The 18718-nt window shown below is 38.7% G+C and overlaps 2 protein-coding genes across 7 annotated transcripts in view; both read left to right on the top strand.

The window, feature by feature from the left end:
* Nucleotides 1-18718, top strand: part of LOC108262158 (histone H2AX) — a 361614-nt gene that overhangs the window by 53734 nt on the left and 289162 nt on the right. The gene's annotated exons all lie outside the window — the stretch shown is intronic.
* The window catches only part of LOC108261282 (NACHT, LRR and PYD domains-containing protein 12), a 154557-nt gene that overhangs the window by 8165 nt on the left and 127674 nt on the right, over nucleotides 1-18718 (top strand). For 5 of the 6 annotated variants that reach the window (XM_053679071.1, XM_053679068.1, XM_053679070.1 and 2 more), the window contains exons 9-11: nucleotides 577-750; nucleotides 1854-2030; nucleotides 2158-3413. In XM_053679071.1, the coding sequence (XP_053535046.1) occupies nucleotides 577-750; nucleotides 1854-2030; nucleotides 2158-2194 (388 nt within the window). In that variant the 3' untranslated portion in view covers nucleotides 2195-3413. The remainder of the gene's footprint in view (nucleotides 1-576; nucleotides 751-1853; nucleotides 2031-2157; nucleotides 3414-18718) is intronic. The other variant, XM_053679072.1, reaches the window with a different exon arrangement.

The following is an 18718-nucleotide window of genomic DNA, read 5'->3' as shown; positions in this document are numbered from 1 at the left end:
AAGAGTTCCTGTGGAAATGCTCCTACACACACTTTATGAATAAATTCATTCGGATCCAGTGTGATAAATGAGACCCAGTGTTTTATATGAGGAAAACATTCAAGTGTGTATTTTATATGGTGTGGATTAGCATTGTTCCTGCTGTTCAGCTTTGATTCTCTGTCTGTGTGTGTGTGTGTGTGTGTGTGTGTGTGTGTGTGTGTGTGTGTGTGTGTGTGTGTGTGTGTGTGAGAGAGAAAGTTATTAGATTAAGATCCAGAAAACAATGAACTCCAATAGTTTTAGCGTCTATGTGAAACTCAGCTTTGTGTTAATGCTGAAATATCTACATCACTTCTCACATCAGAACAAAGTGCATGTATTTCTACAGCGTGTAGATCAGTGTACATTACACACACATTTACTTTAATAACATCACAACACTAGTTTATTGTTTATACACAGGCTGTTCATTTTATATTTTTATCCTAACATTAGAACCTTGTGTTCAGGTAAACACTTTATTTCCCACCTGATGGAAACTCCTCATTTCACAATCAGATAAATAAATCTAACACTTCATCATTTCTCTTCCAGTCTTCGTGTGTGTGATCTGACAGAGGAAAGCTGTAGAGTTCTGTCCTCAGTTCTCAGATCAAACTCCTCCAGACTGAGAGAACTGGACCTGAGTCACAATAACCTGCAGGATTCAGGAGTGAAGCTGCTCTCTGCTGGACTGGAGAATCCACACTGTACCCTGGAGACACTGAGGTACACACACACACACACACACACACACACACACACACACACACACACACACACACACACACACACACACACACTCACACACACTCACACACACTCACACACACACTGTACACTGGAGACACTGAGGTACACACACACACACACACACACACACTCACTGTACACTGGAGATACTGAGGTACACACACACACACACACACACACACACACACACTGGAGATACTGAGGTACACGCACACGCACATATACACACACACTCACACTCACACACACACTGTACACTGGAGAAACTGAGGTACACACACACACACACACACACACACACACACACACACACACACACACTGAACACTGGAGAAACTGAGGTACACACACACACACACACACACTGTACACTGGAGATACTGAGGTACACACACACACACACACTGTACACTGGAGATACTGAGGTACACACACACACACACACTGTACACTGGAGATACTGGGGTACATACACACACACACACACACACACACACACAGTACAGTGGAGAAACTGAGGTACACACACACACACACACACACACACACACACACACACACACACACTCACACACACACACTGTGCACTGGACACACTAAGATACACACACACACTGTACACTGGAGATACTGAGGTACACACACACACACACACACACACACTGTACACTGGACACACTAAGATACACACACACACACACTGTACACTGGAGATACTGAGGTGTACACACACACACACACACTGTACACTGGAGATACTGAGGTGCGCGCGCACACACACACACACACACACACACACACACACACACACATTTACTCTCTCACTCACACACACACACACTCTCTCTCTCTCTCTCTCTCTCTCTCTCTCTCTCTCTCTCTCACGCCCACACACACACACACACACACACACACACAGTTTTCCTCTGTGGTGATTGTAATTGTAGTGATGTGATATATTGTCATTGTTGTGTGTGTGAGATGAGAGTAAATGTTGTGTATATAAAGATTTTGTGTAGTTGATGTTTTCAGAGCTAAAACTGAGTGTGTTAAGTGTGAGAAGGTTTTCTTTCTTGCAGGATGTGTGACTGCGGTATTACAGATGAAGGTTGTGCTGCCCTGGCTTCTGCTCTGAGGTCAAACTCCTCATCACACCTGAGAGAACTGAATCTGAACTGTAATAATCCAGGAGAATCAGGAGTGAAGCTGCTCTCTGATCTACTGAAGGATCCACACTGTAACCTGGAGACACTACAGTGAGTTACTGACTTACTGACTCTTTACTCTACTGTATCATACTGAATAATGTGTGTGTGTGTGTGTGTGTGTGTGTGTTTATGCTGATGTTGTGTGTTTACACTGATGTTCTTCTCTGTCTTACAGCATTAAGGATAATACACTCACCAGGACTGGCGTATGACAGGAGTCTCACCTCAAACCTCTTCTCCAGCATAAAGCAGTCTTGGTGAAGAGTTAGAACCCGTCCCACATTTCCAGCAGTTTGGGAGCTGAATCATTAAACTTAAAGGCGCAGAGCAGAAACAAAGTCAAGAACAGGCAGAAGGTCGTACACAGGAGAAATCAACACACGTAACCAAATATCTGCTGTACAAAGCAACGGCACCGATCTGCCCCGGGGATGGAGACTGACGAGGCTTAAGTACACGTCAGGAAATGTACAGCCAACTAATCCCAAAGCACGAGGCGGGAGCAGGCGTGTACGAGATGTGATTGTCCAATGGCAAGCTGGAACATGACGCATTACAGTGGACTGGGCTTAAAAGAGGAGGAGACAAGACACCCATCCCTCCCCCGACATAGACACACGAATGGAACATAGTACAAACAGAAATACAACTGAGGACGTAACAATGGTCTAGTATCAAATAAAATGTAAACTTGCATTGATGAAGGTAATGTTGTTAGTAATTGTTTATAAATTACCATGGTAACACAGAGCTCCAAGGTATAAAAATATGGAGTTTGTCATCAATCAAACAGTAACCAGTTTTAATACCTAAAAAAGTTTATGTAGCAAAATTTAGCAAAGCGCTTTACAGTAAATTAAAATGTAAAATTAATCTAATGAAATGTTGTGCAGCACATGCTTATGTTAATGTTTGTTACATTATATGATCATATAAATAAATAAATACTCCCAAAGTCACCAGAATTGAATGCTTTGGTGCTGTTAAACATTTAGACATTGAGTTTGTGGTGACTTAGTAGTTCACTCAGTATATCTGAGTAAGACACAGTGAACGACTCACTGCTGGCATTCATGAAGAAGTCATAAATACCACTGGAATAATAAATAGGATCTAATAAAACCATGAGTGGAAATTATTGGTGCAAGTTTGTTAGGATAGACTTCCTCCAACCTGGAACTATATCCTCCAGTCCACGCGGTGGCGGTAACGCGCCTAACAGCTGCGTCTCCGACCAGTAGAAATCACAGAAGAAGAAAAAGCTGCAGCGGGTATCTCCTGAGCAGTTGAGTTATTACACCGAACTAATCATTTCCAAATTAAATTATTTCTGACAGTTTTACAGTTAGATTTGATCCAGTTTAAAAGTAAAAGCTGGTTATTTTGTCTGTCTTTGAGGAATTAAAACTCCGTTCTGTTTTTAAACCCGAGGTAAATTAAACGGAAGCTGTGTGGCCGAATCCCAAATTGATGTCATTTCCGGTTTAAGTGCACTACATTAGGGATGAAATAATGACAGTCTACACCCTATGTAGTGCACTATTTAACTCCTGGGGAGAGATTTGTTATTCTGTTTTAGCGGCACTATTTAAGTATAACCTTACTTTATCCTAAAATCCATTGTTTCCTCTGTTGTGGATAAAAAATGTCATAAAATAAACATAAGGGAGACCTAGCATCCAGTAAAGGGGAGAAGAAGAAAAGACGGGCACCAAGACACACAGAAGTAGTGTGAGGTGGATATTGACTGATATTGAATATTGAATTGGAATTACACTTTAAAGATCTTTAAGAGCAGTAGTGGTCAAAAAAGGCAAAAAGAGGTATACGAGCTGAGCTGAGGAGTGCTACCACACACACACACTCTCTCTCTCTCTCATACACACACATGAATAACTTTATAAGAATAATGAAAAAGAAGTAATAAGATATTATAATATCTTATAGTAATAGAGAAATTCTATTAAAAAAAAAACAGAATAGTAGGATATGCAGGACAGTAGAACTGTAATGATATTAAGAAGTTGGAAGTACAGTAAACCGCTTTTCAAGTAGTATAAATATATATAAAATAAGAAATATAGTGCAAATATGAAAATAAATTATAAACTAGAAATACAGGAAAATGTAAATTTACTCATGACTCAAATGGTGAAGGTTCTTGTCTCGCAAGGAAGGCCTTAATTTTAAGAAAGAACCATGAGGAGCCATTTATAAGGGTGGCTGAATCAAGCTGCCCCCCTGCGAGATAACAATAAGACTAAGGTCACTCTAGATTGTTTAGTGTTGTCCACTTTCTATTTCACGGGTAATTCAAATTCTCTGGTTTTGATTCTCTGGGTAACTGAAAATCTCTGGTTTTTGTTCTCTGGGTAACTGAAAATCTCTGGTTTTTGTTCTCTGGGTAACTGAAACTCTCTGGTTTTGACTTTCTAATTTATTAGAAATCCCTGGGTTCTGATTTTATGTGTAAATTGAAACCCCTGGTTTTGATTCTATGTGTAAGTGGAATAGCCCTTTTCTGGAACATAAGAGTAAGGTAGATGAGCTCTTTTTTTTAACCCTATTGGTAGTGAGATCGTAGTCTTCTTGAAACATATGGGTTATTTAGTGTGTAAATACAGTATAAATACTGGAGCTTAAGCTCAGGGTATTGGGATCACTTCTGAGAATTCTCATCGGTGTGGATCTCGTGTGGTGGAATGGAACAATAAAGCTGGACCCTTGCTTCTTCTCACTCACGGCTGGTGTATTTTTTTCTATCTCCAACTGGGCTCAGAGGTAGATGTGAGTATTGGCTTCTGTGTTGAATTTTAAGTGTTTTTGGGTAATAGGCTAAATTTGAGCCAACACCTCCCTGCTTATAGCAAATAAAATAAACAACAGTGAGTGTAAAAGTGGTTGTCATTTATTTAGCAGCTAAAATAACTTTATATTTCTGTAATGTTTTTAATGTATAAACTGAGGTAAAGTTGGGTTTATATTGGACATTTACTGCACATTCGAGCTTCTCTTTTCTATTTCTCAAGAAATGAACACAAAAAGGACAAAATGTGTGTGTAGCTGGCGAGGTCACTTTATAAAGAAATACTATGCGCGTGCGCACGTAAGCATTCACGTCAACATGTCCGCCATATTGATGAGGGAAAGACCGCGCTGTAAACAAATACAAGTAAACGGAGGAGCTGTGGTTTTTCTGAATAATAATTTACATGATTTACCGGAGATGGTAACGGCATCGTTTTCAAAAACTTGTCATTTGAAACCCGTTTTCTAAAGTTTTCAGGCCTCGAAACGCCGTCGTCATGGAAACGAACAGCCAATCCGCATCAAAAGTTTTCGGTTTTTATTTGAAAACGTTGTGGTGTAAACGGCCCCTTGACAACTACAGCAAAATGCTGCTTTTATTGCTGAAGTCTTTCTGTAAACAAATAGAAATGAAATAGAATTTTTATGATTCACACTATATTACACTCCATTCTTCTTCACAAAGACAACTCTATTTTGAAAAGAATTAAGATTTTTTTTGTGAAAAAAAAAATCAATTTCATGATGCAGCTTATTATTAGAGCTGCAACTAACGATTATTTTCACAATCGATTAATTGGTCGATTATTTTTTCGATTAATCTGATGGGGGCGGGGCAAACTTTCAGTGCCTTTTTTTGTTTATTTAAAATAAAATCCACAAACTGAGTGTTACAAATATAAATTCAGACTAAAACTTTACACAGATGTTTGTCCAAAACAGAAAAGAACCCAAAACACACACACACACACACACACACATATATATATATATATATATATATATATATATATATATATATATATATATATATATATATATATATATATATATATATGTATATATATATATATATATATAATTTAGGACTGTAGTTTAATTTGGTGCTTTTTATGAATCCATAAAAAATTAATGCATAAGTACATATATAATATAAATGTAAACTATCTAAATAAGAGAAATATATATATATATATGTATAAATAGAGTTAGATAGATAGCATTATTTTTTTATGGATGCACAAAAAGCACAGAATTAAACTCCAGTCCTAAATAAACGTTGCTGTTCAGTGTAAGCGCAATTTCAACCAAATACAGTGGAGTGTAAAAGTTTGTACCCAGTTTTGGTTTCTTGTGGACAGAAGGGTGTTAAATGTCCTAAACACTACAAAATTTGACTGTAAGTAGAAGTTAATTTTATTATCAGACTCAGATATCCATGTTGTTAATATTTTTAATACTGCTCATTAGTGTTAAATGACTTGAAAGAGTCAACACATGGGATGGTCATGGCAGGACCATGGCACCAAACGTCTCCAAATGACCCAAAACCTCTAAAAAAAAAAATAAAACCTCTCTAAATGGCACAAAGCTTATAAAAATTGCAGACTTCTAGAAATAGCAAACATTTATTTTTATTTATTTATTTATTTATTTTTAAAGGCACAAAACAGCCTCTCCAAATGGCACCAAACATCTCCGTTTGATTTTCTCAGCCTCTGAGTGGTCAATCATGTCGAGTTTGGGCTTGTTTGAACACTAGAAGTATCTACAATTGGTCCAAGTGGGTGTCAATCAAGTTAGACTGCCAGATTATAATTTAGGAGGCGGGTTGTTCAGCATAGCCAAAGCAGATTAGCTTTTTTTTTAGAATGTGTCTCAGTTCCGTTTATGGCTAATTACTAAATTCCAGAGGAGTTGGATATCAAAACACTTAATGCATTTTGAAGAGGACATTTGTGACTAAATATGGAACTTTGCGTTTGTTTTCTTCAATAAAGCCGATGGACTTTATACCGAAATGTGCATGATTTATAAAACCGTGAGCGAACTGGATTTTCGTCTATGTAGGAAATGTAAGGTAGTAAACGTTTACACAAGACCGATCTTTGGTTTATATGTTATAATTTTATTGTGGCAGTTGTATACGGTGTTTTACTGTCAAAAAAGCTTTACTCCTGCTCTCCGATTTATCTCTGTCTCAATGTTGTCATGGAGAGGTGTGAATTCCTTGCCCAGCAGGGAGCTCAAACTCCGCCCCTTTCCCATCCCCCTGCACACTAGCAGTTAAGCACACAGTCATGAAACTGCACACACAGAAAGCCACCAGTGTCCTGACTAGTCTTATACCAGAACTGCGGCGATACAATAATTAATTTATTTATACTAATTGAAAATGTCCGATAAGTCGTTTTCCATTCCGCCGGTGGAATGAACGCTAGTGTCGGGGCGAAAGGGGTTAAAAACTTGTTTATTATACAAATTATTAAATAAGTTTTAATTGAAAATACATTTGATCGTAGAGGAAAAGGTAATTTCTCTAACTCGGTGAAGTTCGTTGTTTGAAATGAATTTAAAGTTGTCATAACTCAAAATGATTGATGTTTTGCAAACTGTTGCGTTAATGTTTTGTTGAGCCTGAACATTTGTTTTTAGAGAGTACTGACAACCTTCACAACCGTATTAGACCTGTAGTCCAGCAGTGTAGTGAGTGTGATCTGTTTGGAATGGTTTGAGTTTTGGATAGATCAAGCTAAATAAAACACTTAATACACATGGGTAATAATGTCTGTTTTTATATTATTTAAGGTTTTATGTGAAACATAATCCAAAACGATGTACAACTAAAGGTTAGTATAATTAGCCTACACTGAACAAGTTAAGTGATATATGTGCACACATACTAATCATGGGTCCAAATATTGCTAAATTTGGCTGAATTATAAAAGCCATTAGTCGTACTGAATGAAGAGTCGTTTGGGAGTTTATTGCTGAGCCAAATGAACTGACTCACTGAAAAGAGCTGGAATAACCCATCACTAAATTTGTGTATCTTTGATTCCTGTATGTGTCTATAAATCTTTATGTGCCCTGATGTTGCCATGCCAACTGGTCACTCGCGTCACGATTGCAATGAACTCAAAGCAAAAAATAAATAAATAAATAATAATAATGTAACTGCTGTTTTACTAAGTTGAGCAGTGTAAGCGTGAGTTCTTTTGACGTGAGGTATTTGTGTTGCACAATGATGAATAATTTGCTGTATTTTTATCTTTAAACATTGCCTATGTCCAGTGATGAATAATTAGTAAGATTTGATGGTAATATTAGTCTACACTTATTTTCAAACTTTCTGTAACATATTTTCTGTCTATTCCAGATGTGTTGAGTCCTTCACATTAGAATAAGATGAATAGTTAATGTTGAATTAGGATTTGCATGGATGACGTGTCTGGATCGGACAGTGTTGCATGTTACATGGTGGTTTCTTTTGCTGTTGATGTGACCTGTTGTTGTGCTGATGTGGGTCTCACTGCAGTGACATGTTTGTTAGTTTAGTTCAATTACAGTCTCTTTGCAGCAGTGTAGTTTGAGTGACTTGTTTCTTTACTGAACCGTAGACTGTTGAATAGAATAAAGTAATGTGTGAATATACAAATATATATTATATACGGTGTGCTATAGATATGTAATACAATTTATACGAAACACAAGTCTCAATATTTAAATAATACAGTGCAATGGTCACAAACACGAGGAATGGAGCATATACTGCACAATCTGTGAGTGAATTGAAAGTCTTTATACTGTAGCTGTGATTGTGTTGTGAATTTAATGCAGGTGTGTGATCTGGGATTTGCAGTACATGGCAGAGATGTTTGTAGGCCGCAGTGCAGGATGGGAAATGTAGTTCGTGACATGAGTAGATTTAACACCAACTTAATATGATCAAATACAGTTTAAATGAAATGGATACATTTATAATGGAACTTTTTTTATGCCTTTCACAAATGGCGCTCAGCGAAGGAAACAAATTTGTATTAAATTGAAACCAAGCTCAGAGATGATAAATTTTGTTAGACTAGTTAAATACACATGCGCATTACTCCTGATTAGAGAGATTTAAATAAAATGAACAAAGTTTAAATGTCATGTATGAAGGGTCTGAGTGATATTTTGAGTGTGGTACAGTTGTAAGTTAATAAGGGACAAAGGGGTGCATGCACGTCTACCCTTTAAACTAAACACTATTGTTGTACACAGTAAAAACAAATTCAATAGGTTGTTCTGAATAAAAATTAGTGGGATAAAAGACTAGAGAACTGTAAATACATGTCTAGATCTCAACCTCATTTACTCTATTTTAGTTCTGTATTATTGGGATCATCTCTCGTTAGCACAGATGGGATATTAACATGTTAGATTAGTGTACATCACAAATAGTCCTAGACTAAAGGATTTAGTTTTTTCATTCACCAGAAGGATATTAAGAGAGGAATTCAGGAAGGGAGAAGAATGAATCTTTGCCATTTGGGGTTGTATTTTTTAAAGACAACAGACTAGAACTCTTTGACAGATTAACTAAACATGAGAGTAGAAGACCCCTTTATGAGAGGGGGTATTCCAACGAATGATATTTGATTAGAGAAGTACATTACACGAAGATGAGAAAACTGAAGGGATGGGAGATTAAATCAAGTATTACAAGAAAAGCAGGGAATTAGCCATCACCTGTGGAAAGAGCCATTTTATTTCTTTATTTATTTATTTAACCTTTATTTAACCCGAATAGCCTCTCTGAGATTACTTCAATAATTTTTAAATGATTTAATAGACCAACATTATTTAATCTCTGCAGCAATATTTCATGATCCACTGTGTCAAGCTTTTGATAAAACAATAAACAGGGAAGTGAAGTAATCACCTTTATCTAGAGATTACACAATATTGTAAAATAGTAAACTAATATATTTATCTTTCATATCAATTCTGTATTTTATTCTTCATATACACATTACAAAAAATTAGTACAAATCTAATCAGCCCCTTTGATCTATGCCAAATATCTTAGTTCTGAACATCTTTTCAGCTTGCTTTAGGTAGAGTTTCAATTTTCAGTCTCAGTCGGACCTGGACAGAGTGCACCTTCTCCTGAACTCTTGTCCCCGACAGCAGAGCCACTTATTGGCAACTAAATCAAAGATTAAAAGAAATATTTACAAAAGATTTATGAAGTTGCTTGGATATCAGTGAGCACTGATTTTGTTTCCAATTTTCAGTAAAATTGAGTACATTAATAAAAATAACCAAATACGCCAAGCATTTTCTGCAGAGGTGCTTACTGGAAACTTACCCCACGTACTGCCTACAAAAACTGGGCATGCAGCATGCAAAGTTCTGTTATCCGCTTCTCCACTCTTTAGTAGGTTGAACCAAATCCCTGCCGAACCCTGTAGAATAAGTGAAGTGAGTGCCATGTGCCTCGTGATCATATTCAAATGTAGAAATAATTACTAGGTTCACTAACACTTTTTGGTGGAAGTGCAACACCAACATCAGGAAACACAGCTTCAAAATCAAGTTCATCACTCATCTGAGACAGAACAGTCCATTTTTGAATGATATTGAGATAATGAGGAACAGTATGGGTGTAACGTAGAATACACTGAATGTCAGGCCTTATACGGTGGTGTAGTGACATTGGAGGCAGAGCAGACAGACAGAGTGGTGAGGCCATGAGCTGTAATGGAATCTTCTGCAGAGCAGAGGGGTAGGGGATATCCTCAGTGGAACCACGCAGTGGAGTAATGACCTCAGCTGAGTAAGGAAGCAGAGCAACCAAAGTGGAGCAGGGAGGGTGGGAGATGATTTTACCCAAGTTGTGAGCCCCCTCCTCAAAGAATTTCCTGAGGGGACACCTGGCATTTGAGTGGCTCTGACCCAACTTCCCTTCCCCAGTAGTTCCCACATCAGGCAATTTTTCTCCCCTCTACAAAGGTATGACAAAGAGTGGCCTCAAAGTCTGGGTTTAAGCATCCGGCCTGGCAAGTGCAGGCAATCCCAGTTAATCAGCCTGGAGTGTTCTGGGTAACTGAGTTCCCCCACACGGCAACTCTTGCGGTGCACTGCTGCTGTCTTCTGCTGACTGTGCGAGGTGTAGCACAGCCTCTTACACCTCACTTGTGCCTTAATACGTCTTAAAATGCTACAAGCAACATATGGAGAAATGAAGCATTTGTTTTAATCCTATGTGCCATGATATGGCAATGACAATTCCATGGATGCAGCATTCCCTTTTAGCGAAACACAACACAAGTTTTAATGCATTAAAAAGCTCTTTTTGTTGGAAAGAAACAGAATGGTAATGGGTAGCTGATTGGCCTACAGTGAGTGACATGTCATGTGTAAGTGAGTTCTTAAAAGAGCCGGACACTGCCAGTACCAGCAGTGTGATCCTGACTCCAGGACAGGAGTCAAAATGGGAAAGGCACAGCTGCACAATAGCGTTCCAAATAGTGTCCCCAGTGAGACCCCTTGCTCACAAACAGAGCACAGGCCAGTGTCTATACTATTTCCCTAAGCACCAGCTCAGAATAAAACGTCTCTTTAAGTGCCTGATGAATGTGAAGGTGTCAGGGTTGGACTAAAGTCGGAACAAACTGAACCAGTGGACAGAGAGTATCACAGTGCTCTCATTAAAAAAAAAAAAAAAAAAAAAAAAAAAAAAAAAAAAAAAGACATGGAAAAGCATTTAAGTACATTGGTAGTTGGGCTATAATGCAGAAGAGTGACACGGCACTACACACAGCCAGCTGCAATTACTGGGACAACACCACCGATGGACTCTGCATGGCCAGATGGGAAAACTATGCAATAATAATAATAATAATAATAATAATAATAATAATTTTTATTTGTTGCCGCCTTTCATTACACTCAAGGATACCTTACAAGAAAGACAACATACAAATATAGCTACAAGCGGTGATTATCGGGATCCAAGCACAAACTGCTATTGTACAGTTATACGACTGACCATGTCTCTTTTCAAATATAATACAAGTCTTTAAGTGTCTCTACATGGAAGTGTTATTCTATGTACTATATTACAATATACAAATAATACTGTCTTCATTTTAATTGGACAGCAATGCATTGTCATGTCTAGCAACTTAACAAATGTTTTCAGTGTTTAGGATATATAAAAATGAAGGTATTTTGATCACAGATTTCTTTTGCAAATGGATTAGGCTTAGATGGTTTTAGACTTTATTAAACTTTATGAAACTATAATGAATTTTATGCATAGTGGACCAATTGAACTATTTATACAGAGATTTTAAACTATGAGACCTGAAAGGATTTGTTATCATGTGGCTCCCTCTGGTGGACAACATTAGTGTTATGGCCTTCTTCTCTCATTCTCATTGATATAAATGGCTGATATTTTAAAAATTGTTGTTGGCACTCAGAGCGTCAGAAATCCATGAAACATGACATGCTTACTCAATGTCTTGTTGTCCATGTATACCACATTTTGTGAAGTTTGAATATTGTGTTTAGAAGGCCAATTAGTCATTATGGGCCACACCCAGAATCAGACTGTATCTCCGATAAAACTGTTACAAAGCGGTTTTGCTGCTGATCATCTGTAGGTGGCCCTAGGGGTGTTTTGATGTGGCTTATTGTGCGTGTTACTTAAAAGCTGTATGTCAACATGAATATTTAAATGACATGTAAGGATTGCTTACTACACAAACTGAACTTCCATGCACTGTGATGTGTGCATTTTATTTTCCATATAGTGAAAACTGTCAGGACAACTGCACCAGGCAGAACATGTACATATAAAGGCCATGGTGTAGGCCATGGCCTTTACAATACATCAATAATGATGTATTGTAGTATGTACTTTGAAGAGAAACAGGCAAATTAAATGTTAGTAAAATTCTAATGCATCTTCAGTATTTAATGGTGTGGTGTGTGTATATACTTTTTAGAGCACAAGTGTGTTCTATTGAACATCTGCTTAGTTTTGCAAGACTTTGATTTTGTGTGCATGTAGTTCTAACTGCACTGCTGTATCGTTTTCTTGTAGAAGTATTTTCCTAAATTATGTGTCTTTTTCTACACAGATGGTGGTTAGCATTAAAACGATGCGCGAGTGCACAGCTGCTGCACCTCCCTGTGAAGGAACAGGGCACTGTCACAAGGAGGTCAGACTTTGAGCAACTTTCTATTCCACTGACATATTAACCATTACCCTTTAGTGTTGAAGAGCTTAAATCTGTGTGTGTGTTGCAGACTGTGTGGGACAAAGACAAAGCATAGAGAAAAAGGAAAGCTGAACTGTGCTGGAAAAAGGCCATGGCTCAAACATTACAGAGCCAGAGTCATTTTATCAATAAGTACATAGATCTGCTCACGCAGGATTCAGAGGATCTGGACGCCTCAGCCTCTACATCAGCAGAGCATAGGTACCTAAGCATGCTCGTAGTGACGCAGTGTTCTTAATAAGTCAACTTGTATTGTATTCTCAATATCCAGTCAGTACATTTATGTCAGTAAATGCATACATCAACACTTCCTTGACTTTGCTGAGCAGTTGTCTGTTCTTTGTCCTAAAAGTTCTTGCATATAATGGTGGTCTTCACATAACATAAGTAAATTCCCATCCTTAAACTCTTTATCTTGCATATTCATTTAGAGCATTTTCTGTTGGGGTAAATGAGTAGAGAGGTTCCTAGGCCATTTTTAGCAATTTCCTGGTGATTAAAAAAAGATGAACCCATTTATTCAACATTGATTATTTTAACAAATTCAGAGGTACCTTAACATAAAATTAAGGTTATAGTGTACTTGTAACCATCCGTCTCTGCTTGGTACAGCCCCAGTTCATGTGACGGTGCTCTGGTGTGTGTGGGACCTCGTCGTTGGCGTGCCAGAGGAGGAGAGAGGAGGCAGATGGAGATGTGTATCCTGTGTCACGAAGCGCAGGAGATCCTACCTGATGGCACCGCCATGGTGCTCGCTGCCTTTGTCCAACGCTCTACGGTCATGTCCAAGAACCGCAAAAGACCCCCTCACAATCCAGGTAAGGTTATGGTTTACAGTGTGCAAGTCAAGTAAGTGGATAGGTTTGAGTAGCCAGTGTGCTTATTTCTGGAGGATACATGTGTGTTACAGAGAGCTATGATCCCCTCTTCATGCACCCTGACCTGTCCTTTGGTACCCATACTGGCAGCTGTGGCCACATCATGCACTCTCACTGCTGGCAGAGGTGAGGAGTTGGGCAAAATGTTACTTCTAGACAGACTTCTACTTAATCCCAAATAAAAAGTTTTGCTGCTTTCAAATGTTTGTGGATATAGGCAATAGATCAGCAGCTAACAGTAAATAGTTTGTGTAAAAAATAATATGACCTTTATATGAGCAATCACAATAAATTAGCTAATATTAATCAGTCAGTCTGGATGTTTTGTGACCGAAAAGCCAAAAATCTAATCTGTGATGTACAGGAAAGTCTTCATGGATGTGTGGTGATCGATAAGATGTAGATCGAAATTGGATGTGTTTGGCTTAAATATGCGATCTGCAGATTTTTAAAAATTTTTTTGACCCAATACAGTGAGCTGATCATCGACACAAAGCATGAAACAAAGCTTGCTATGTGCACTTGACTATTTTTACTGTCTTGGATCAAGCCAGTGTTACTTTCATAGTCTGTAAACTTATTGCGCCTTATGGGGAAGCAAAGAACGTTAACCTGATCTGACCTTAGGAGTAAGTGCAGTGAGTATCAAAAGCTAAAGAAATCAGGTGATGGAACTTGTTACGATTGGTAATCAGCAATGCTCGGTTGTTGAGGACGTCAGATTCTGCCGTGTGCTGTGCGCTTCCCAATCAAAAATACTTTTCATATGTTCCCGTTCTTCAATGGAGGGGAGCGCTGTCCAACAGTTTACACTCCTGAAGAATAAGGTTACCTCGGAGAGCTTTACAAGCAGTATATGGTGTTCCCACGTCAATCCTACATCCATGTCAAGCTTAACAGCTCAGTGGATCCGTTTGCTTGTCACTGCTTAATAGATCTGACCAGTTTGGTCATTTCTGTGATTGCATGGTACATATAAAGCTCATGGAAATTTGACAGGTTGTCAAATAATGGTCTCTTAATCTTGTAGTTATTTTCTCTTACAGATACTTTGAGACACTCCAGTGTCAGGATGCGCAGTGGCTGCATGAGCAAACCAGTTATGATGTAGAGAATGGGGAGTACTTGTGTCCACTCTGTAATTGTCGCAGTAACACCGTCATTCCTCTCCTGCCCCTCACTGAGACCACCTGCAGGTACTCGCATACAAACTTGTGCTTGTGATTATTCTAAGTGGAGTTGCTCTGAATCCGGACCGCTTAATATTTTAACCATTGCATTGGCGAATTAGTTGTAGTGGCTCTGTAACCAATGCAAACTTGCCTATGAAATGCCATGGAAGGGTACAGAATGACACTGTAACAGTGCATACCCCATTCCATTATTCCTCTTATTTATTTATATATTTTATAGCAAGGGAATTGATATCTGTAGCTGAATTGCATGTCTTGCCATGTTGAGATCAGAGTATAGAATTTCTGCTTATGTAAGATGGCTAATGCACTGCTGTTTCATGATATTTAGTCACACTGACTCAGTTTATTACAGTAAATTTGCCTGTTGTCCCATTGAGGTGACATTTTCTCTGGTTAAATAGTAAAATGCATGCATGTTTGTAGTTACAGCAATAGTGAGCAGCCAGGTCTGGCTCATTGGCTGAATACAACGTGCCAGCAGATCAGAGCCTTGCACTCTGCTCATGAGAGAGCCAAGCCAACAAGTGAGTCTCATCATATATAGTGCGTGTGCTCCTTATTTGTGTGTGTGTGTCTGTGTGTGTGTGTGTGTGTGTGTGTGTGTGTGTGTGTGTGTGTGTGTGTGTGCACATGCAGTCATATTGTGGTGTTTGTCTTTTAGATGCTGGTGAGACAGAGACTGTGGAGGACTCTCCTCCTCCTGAGAGTTTCAGGCTGGACCACACACCAGTGTAAGCATACCCACTGTTTCCTTTCACAACTGCGTATCTGAGCGTGTCTTTAACACTGATCTGTGATGTGTTTTGATAGCAACCCTTATTCAAGCTCCATAAGGGAGATGCTGATGACATTTGGGACCGCCACTTATAAAGTTGGCCTTAGGGTGCACCCTAATGAGCAGGACCCCCATGTGCCGATCATGTGCTGGGGCAGCTGTTCTTACACCATGTAGACGGGTATAACAACCCAACTTATTATCATATGTCAGCCCAGCCAGGACTCGGTTTCCCGAGAAGCAACACCCATTTCTAACATGGCCGCTGAGGACTACACTTCCCACACACGCATGCACTCACCTCCCCGGAGTTCTGATCTCACACACCTGCAGCCAATCACCTTGTCCACTCACCACGGCTTATTAAGAGACTTTGGATCAGAGACACTTTGTGAAGTAAACATTCAGCAGACTAGTTTCTCTGTCGTTCTCCAAGCGTTACCTACTGTGTTTATTCGATAAGTGACTTTGACCTTTGCTTACGTCCCTGACCACGATTTCTGTCTTGCCCCGTTTGTTTTGTTTGCATGATCGCCTGACCCTCGCTTGCTTCTTGACTATGGACTGTGTTCACCCCTCTGGATTAGTCTGCCTGAACCTGCTGCCCGCTTCTGCTTCTGTATTCCCCACGGTACGTGACACTTATCCTGCCAGAATGAATTCTTCTTTCGAGGGATGTGTGATGATGTAATAAATTCTGTATCAGAGGTATTGTTAGTGCTGTTAAAATACTCGACGAAGCACTGTTTGCTTGCAGGATTTAGTAGTTAATTGTACACTAGAATAAATTCTTCCGATGATATATATATATATATATATATTTATATATATATATATATATATATATATATATATATATATATATATATATATATATATATATATATATAATAAACTGTGTGTGTATATATAAATGAAAATAGACTGCATCTGTCAGATCATTACTCAAGCTTCTGAGCATCATTCGCACTCTAACGATATCTAGAAGATTGCTCAGTTATGTTCGGGGTTCATTTTGGTAGCATTACTAAATATTCTGAATCACAAATATCTGCAGGTATTATGTTATCCTTCCTCAGTTCTAATTCCTTCTATATCCTGTGATATTTATGTATATTTTGTATCCTAAATAATAAAAAATAGAAGTGTCATAAAACGTGCCCTTGTTTAGGAGACTATTTGAGTTCCCTGGCTCGGTTTGGCTCTGCATGCTGGACTGTCTCCTCTCACTCCTCTGTGCAAAATCACTTCACTTCATGCGACTGTTGGTAGATATTTATTTCATTATTTTTCTCTCACTTGTAGTTTTTTAGTTCTTTAACTCTGTGTGCGCGCGTGCTCCGTGCAGCACTTGTTCTTGCTCCCCAGATGGAAAGTTCCCCCTGCATTCTGGATGTTCCACTTAGTGGTGAGCTGAAAAGCTTGTTAAATGATACTTTAGGCACTATTAAATGTATATTAGCATCAGATTAAAGTATCATTGTTGTCCAGAATCTAAACCTGTCTATCTAACAGGTAATCGTCTGTGGTTTCTTTGGCTGTAGTCTCTGAATCATGTTTTGTGTTTGTATGTCAGGGGAGTCTGGTGCTGTCCTATTCAGCATTGCACTGCTTAGACTCCTCAGGGCTTAGTGCGGATACTGCACACCTGCATCTCTTCCACTTGGTCATTGTTGCTCACCTGGTCCAGATCCTCCTCACCTCTGTGCCAGGTTAGAGCATATTCTACTTAGAGCATGTACAACTTAACAATAGATGGTGATCTGTGTTATGTTTGTCATTTGTATGTTTATTAACCCTCATTCTTACAAAAGAGTAATAACGTGTTTGCCGTCAAAGTAATTCACTGCAGCCAACAGCGTTAGATTTGTGTAGGGTTTTATTTTGGGGGGGGTGAACACAATTTTTAAAAAGTGCTTAATTTTATTCCTAAAGAAATGTTTGTATACATGCTGCAGAACATGTTTTTTTTTTGTTGTTTTTTTCATACTGTTTCAGTATTTAGTAGACTGTTTTGTGAACAGCAATGGTTTTGTGTCTGAGTTGTTAGTTTTGTTTTGAGTTTTGCCAAAACTTGCTGCTTATTAGAGATGCCGAGCATCCAACCAGGAACATGATTTTGGTTCAGAAATATTCATTAATGGTGTCCAAAAAGTTGCCCGAAACCTGTAGATCATTAGCTTATTATTATTATTATTATTATTATTATTATTATTAACACATTAATTGGACAGCCCTCGTTAACATTGGTGGTGTGTCCACAGAGGAGCTGACCATGGAGCAGGAACGTGAAGGAGAGGAGCGGGAGCAGGAAGAGTGTGTCTGTCTTCTCTATAACACATTAAGGACTCATGTAGGCTGGTAAGACAGCAAAATTATTATTATTATTATTATTATTATTCGTAGTAGTAGTAGAATATCAATCCCATGAGCGCTCTCACACCCATTCATCAAAAACTCCTTTGTGAGCCTGGGAAACTTATTGTTTTGACTTCAGTCACAGAGCTTTCATTTGCAGTGCTGTAGAAATGATCTTAACACGTGCATGTGTGTTTTAGTAGCCTGCGTGAGACTAGCTCATGTTGGCATCTCTGGCGTTGTGTAAAGGCAGGCATCCTGCCCTTCCTCAGAGGAGCCGCACTGTTCTTCCACCATCTCAATGGAGTTCCCATTCTGCCTGAGCTCAACGGTAAGTGCTTCATTTGCCCCCACCTTTCCCTCCCCATAACAAACTCACTTAGCTACATTCGACCCATGAGTTCCACCACATGTTATCTGATTGAAAGTTGACCTGACCGTACAC

This window comes from Ictalurus punctatus, unplaced genomic scaffold (assembly GCF_001660625.3).
Source record: "Ictalurus punctatus breed USDA103 unplaced genomic scaffold, Coco_2.0 Super-Scaffold_100060, whole genome shotgun sequence".
Taxonomy (NCBI): domain Eukaryota; kingdom Metazoa; phylum Chordata; class Actinopteri; order Siluriformes; family Ictaluridae; genus Ictalurus; species Ictalurus punctatus.
The sequence above is the reverse complement of the archived record's forward strand: the minus strand, read 5'-3'. Positions and strand labels throughout refer to the sequence as shown.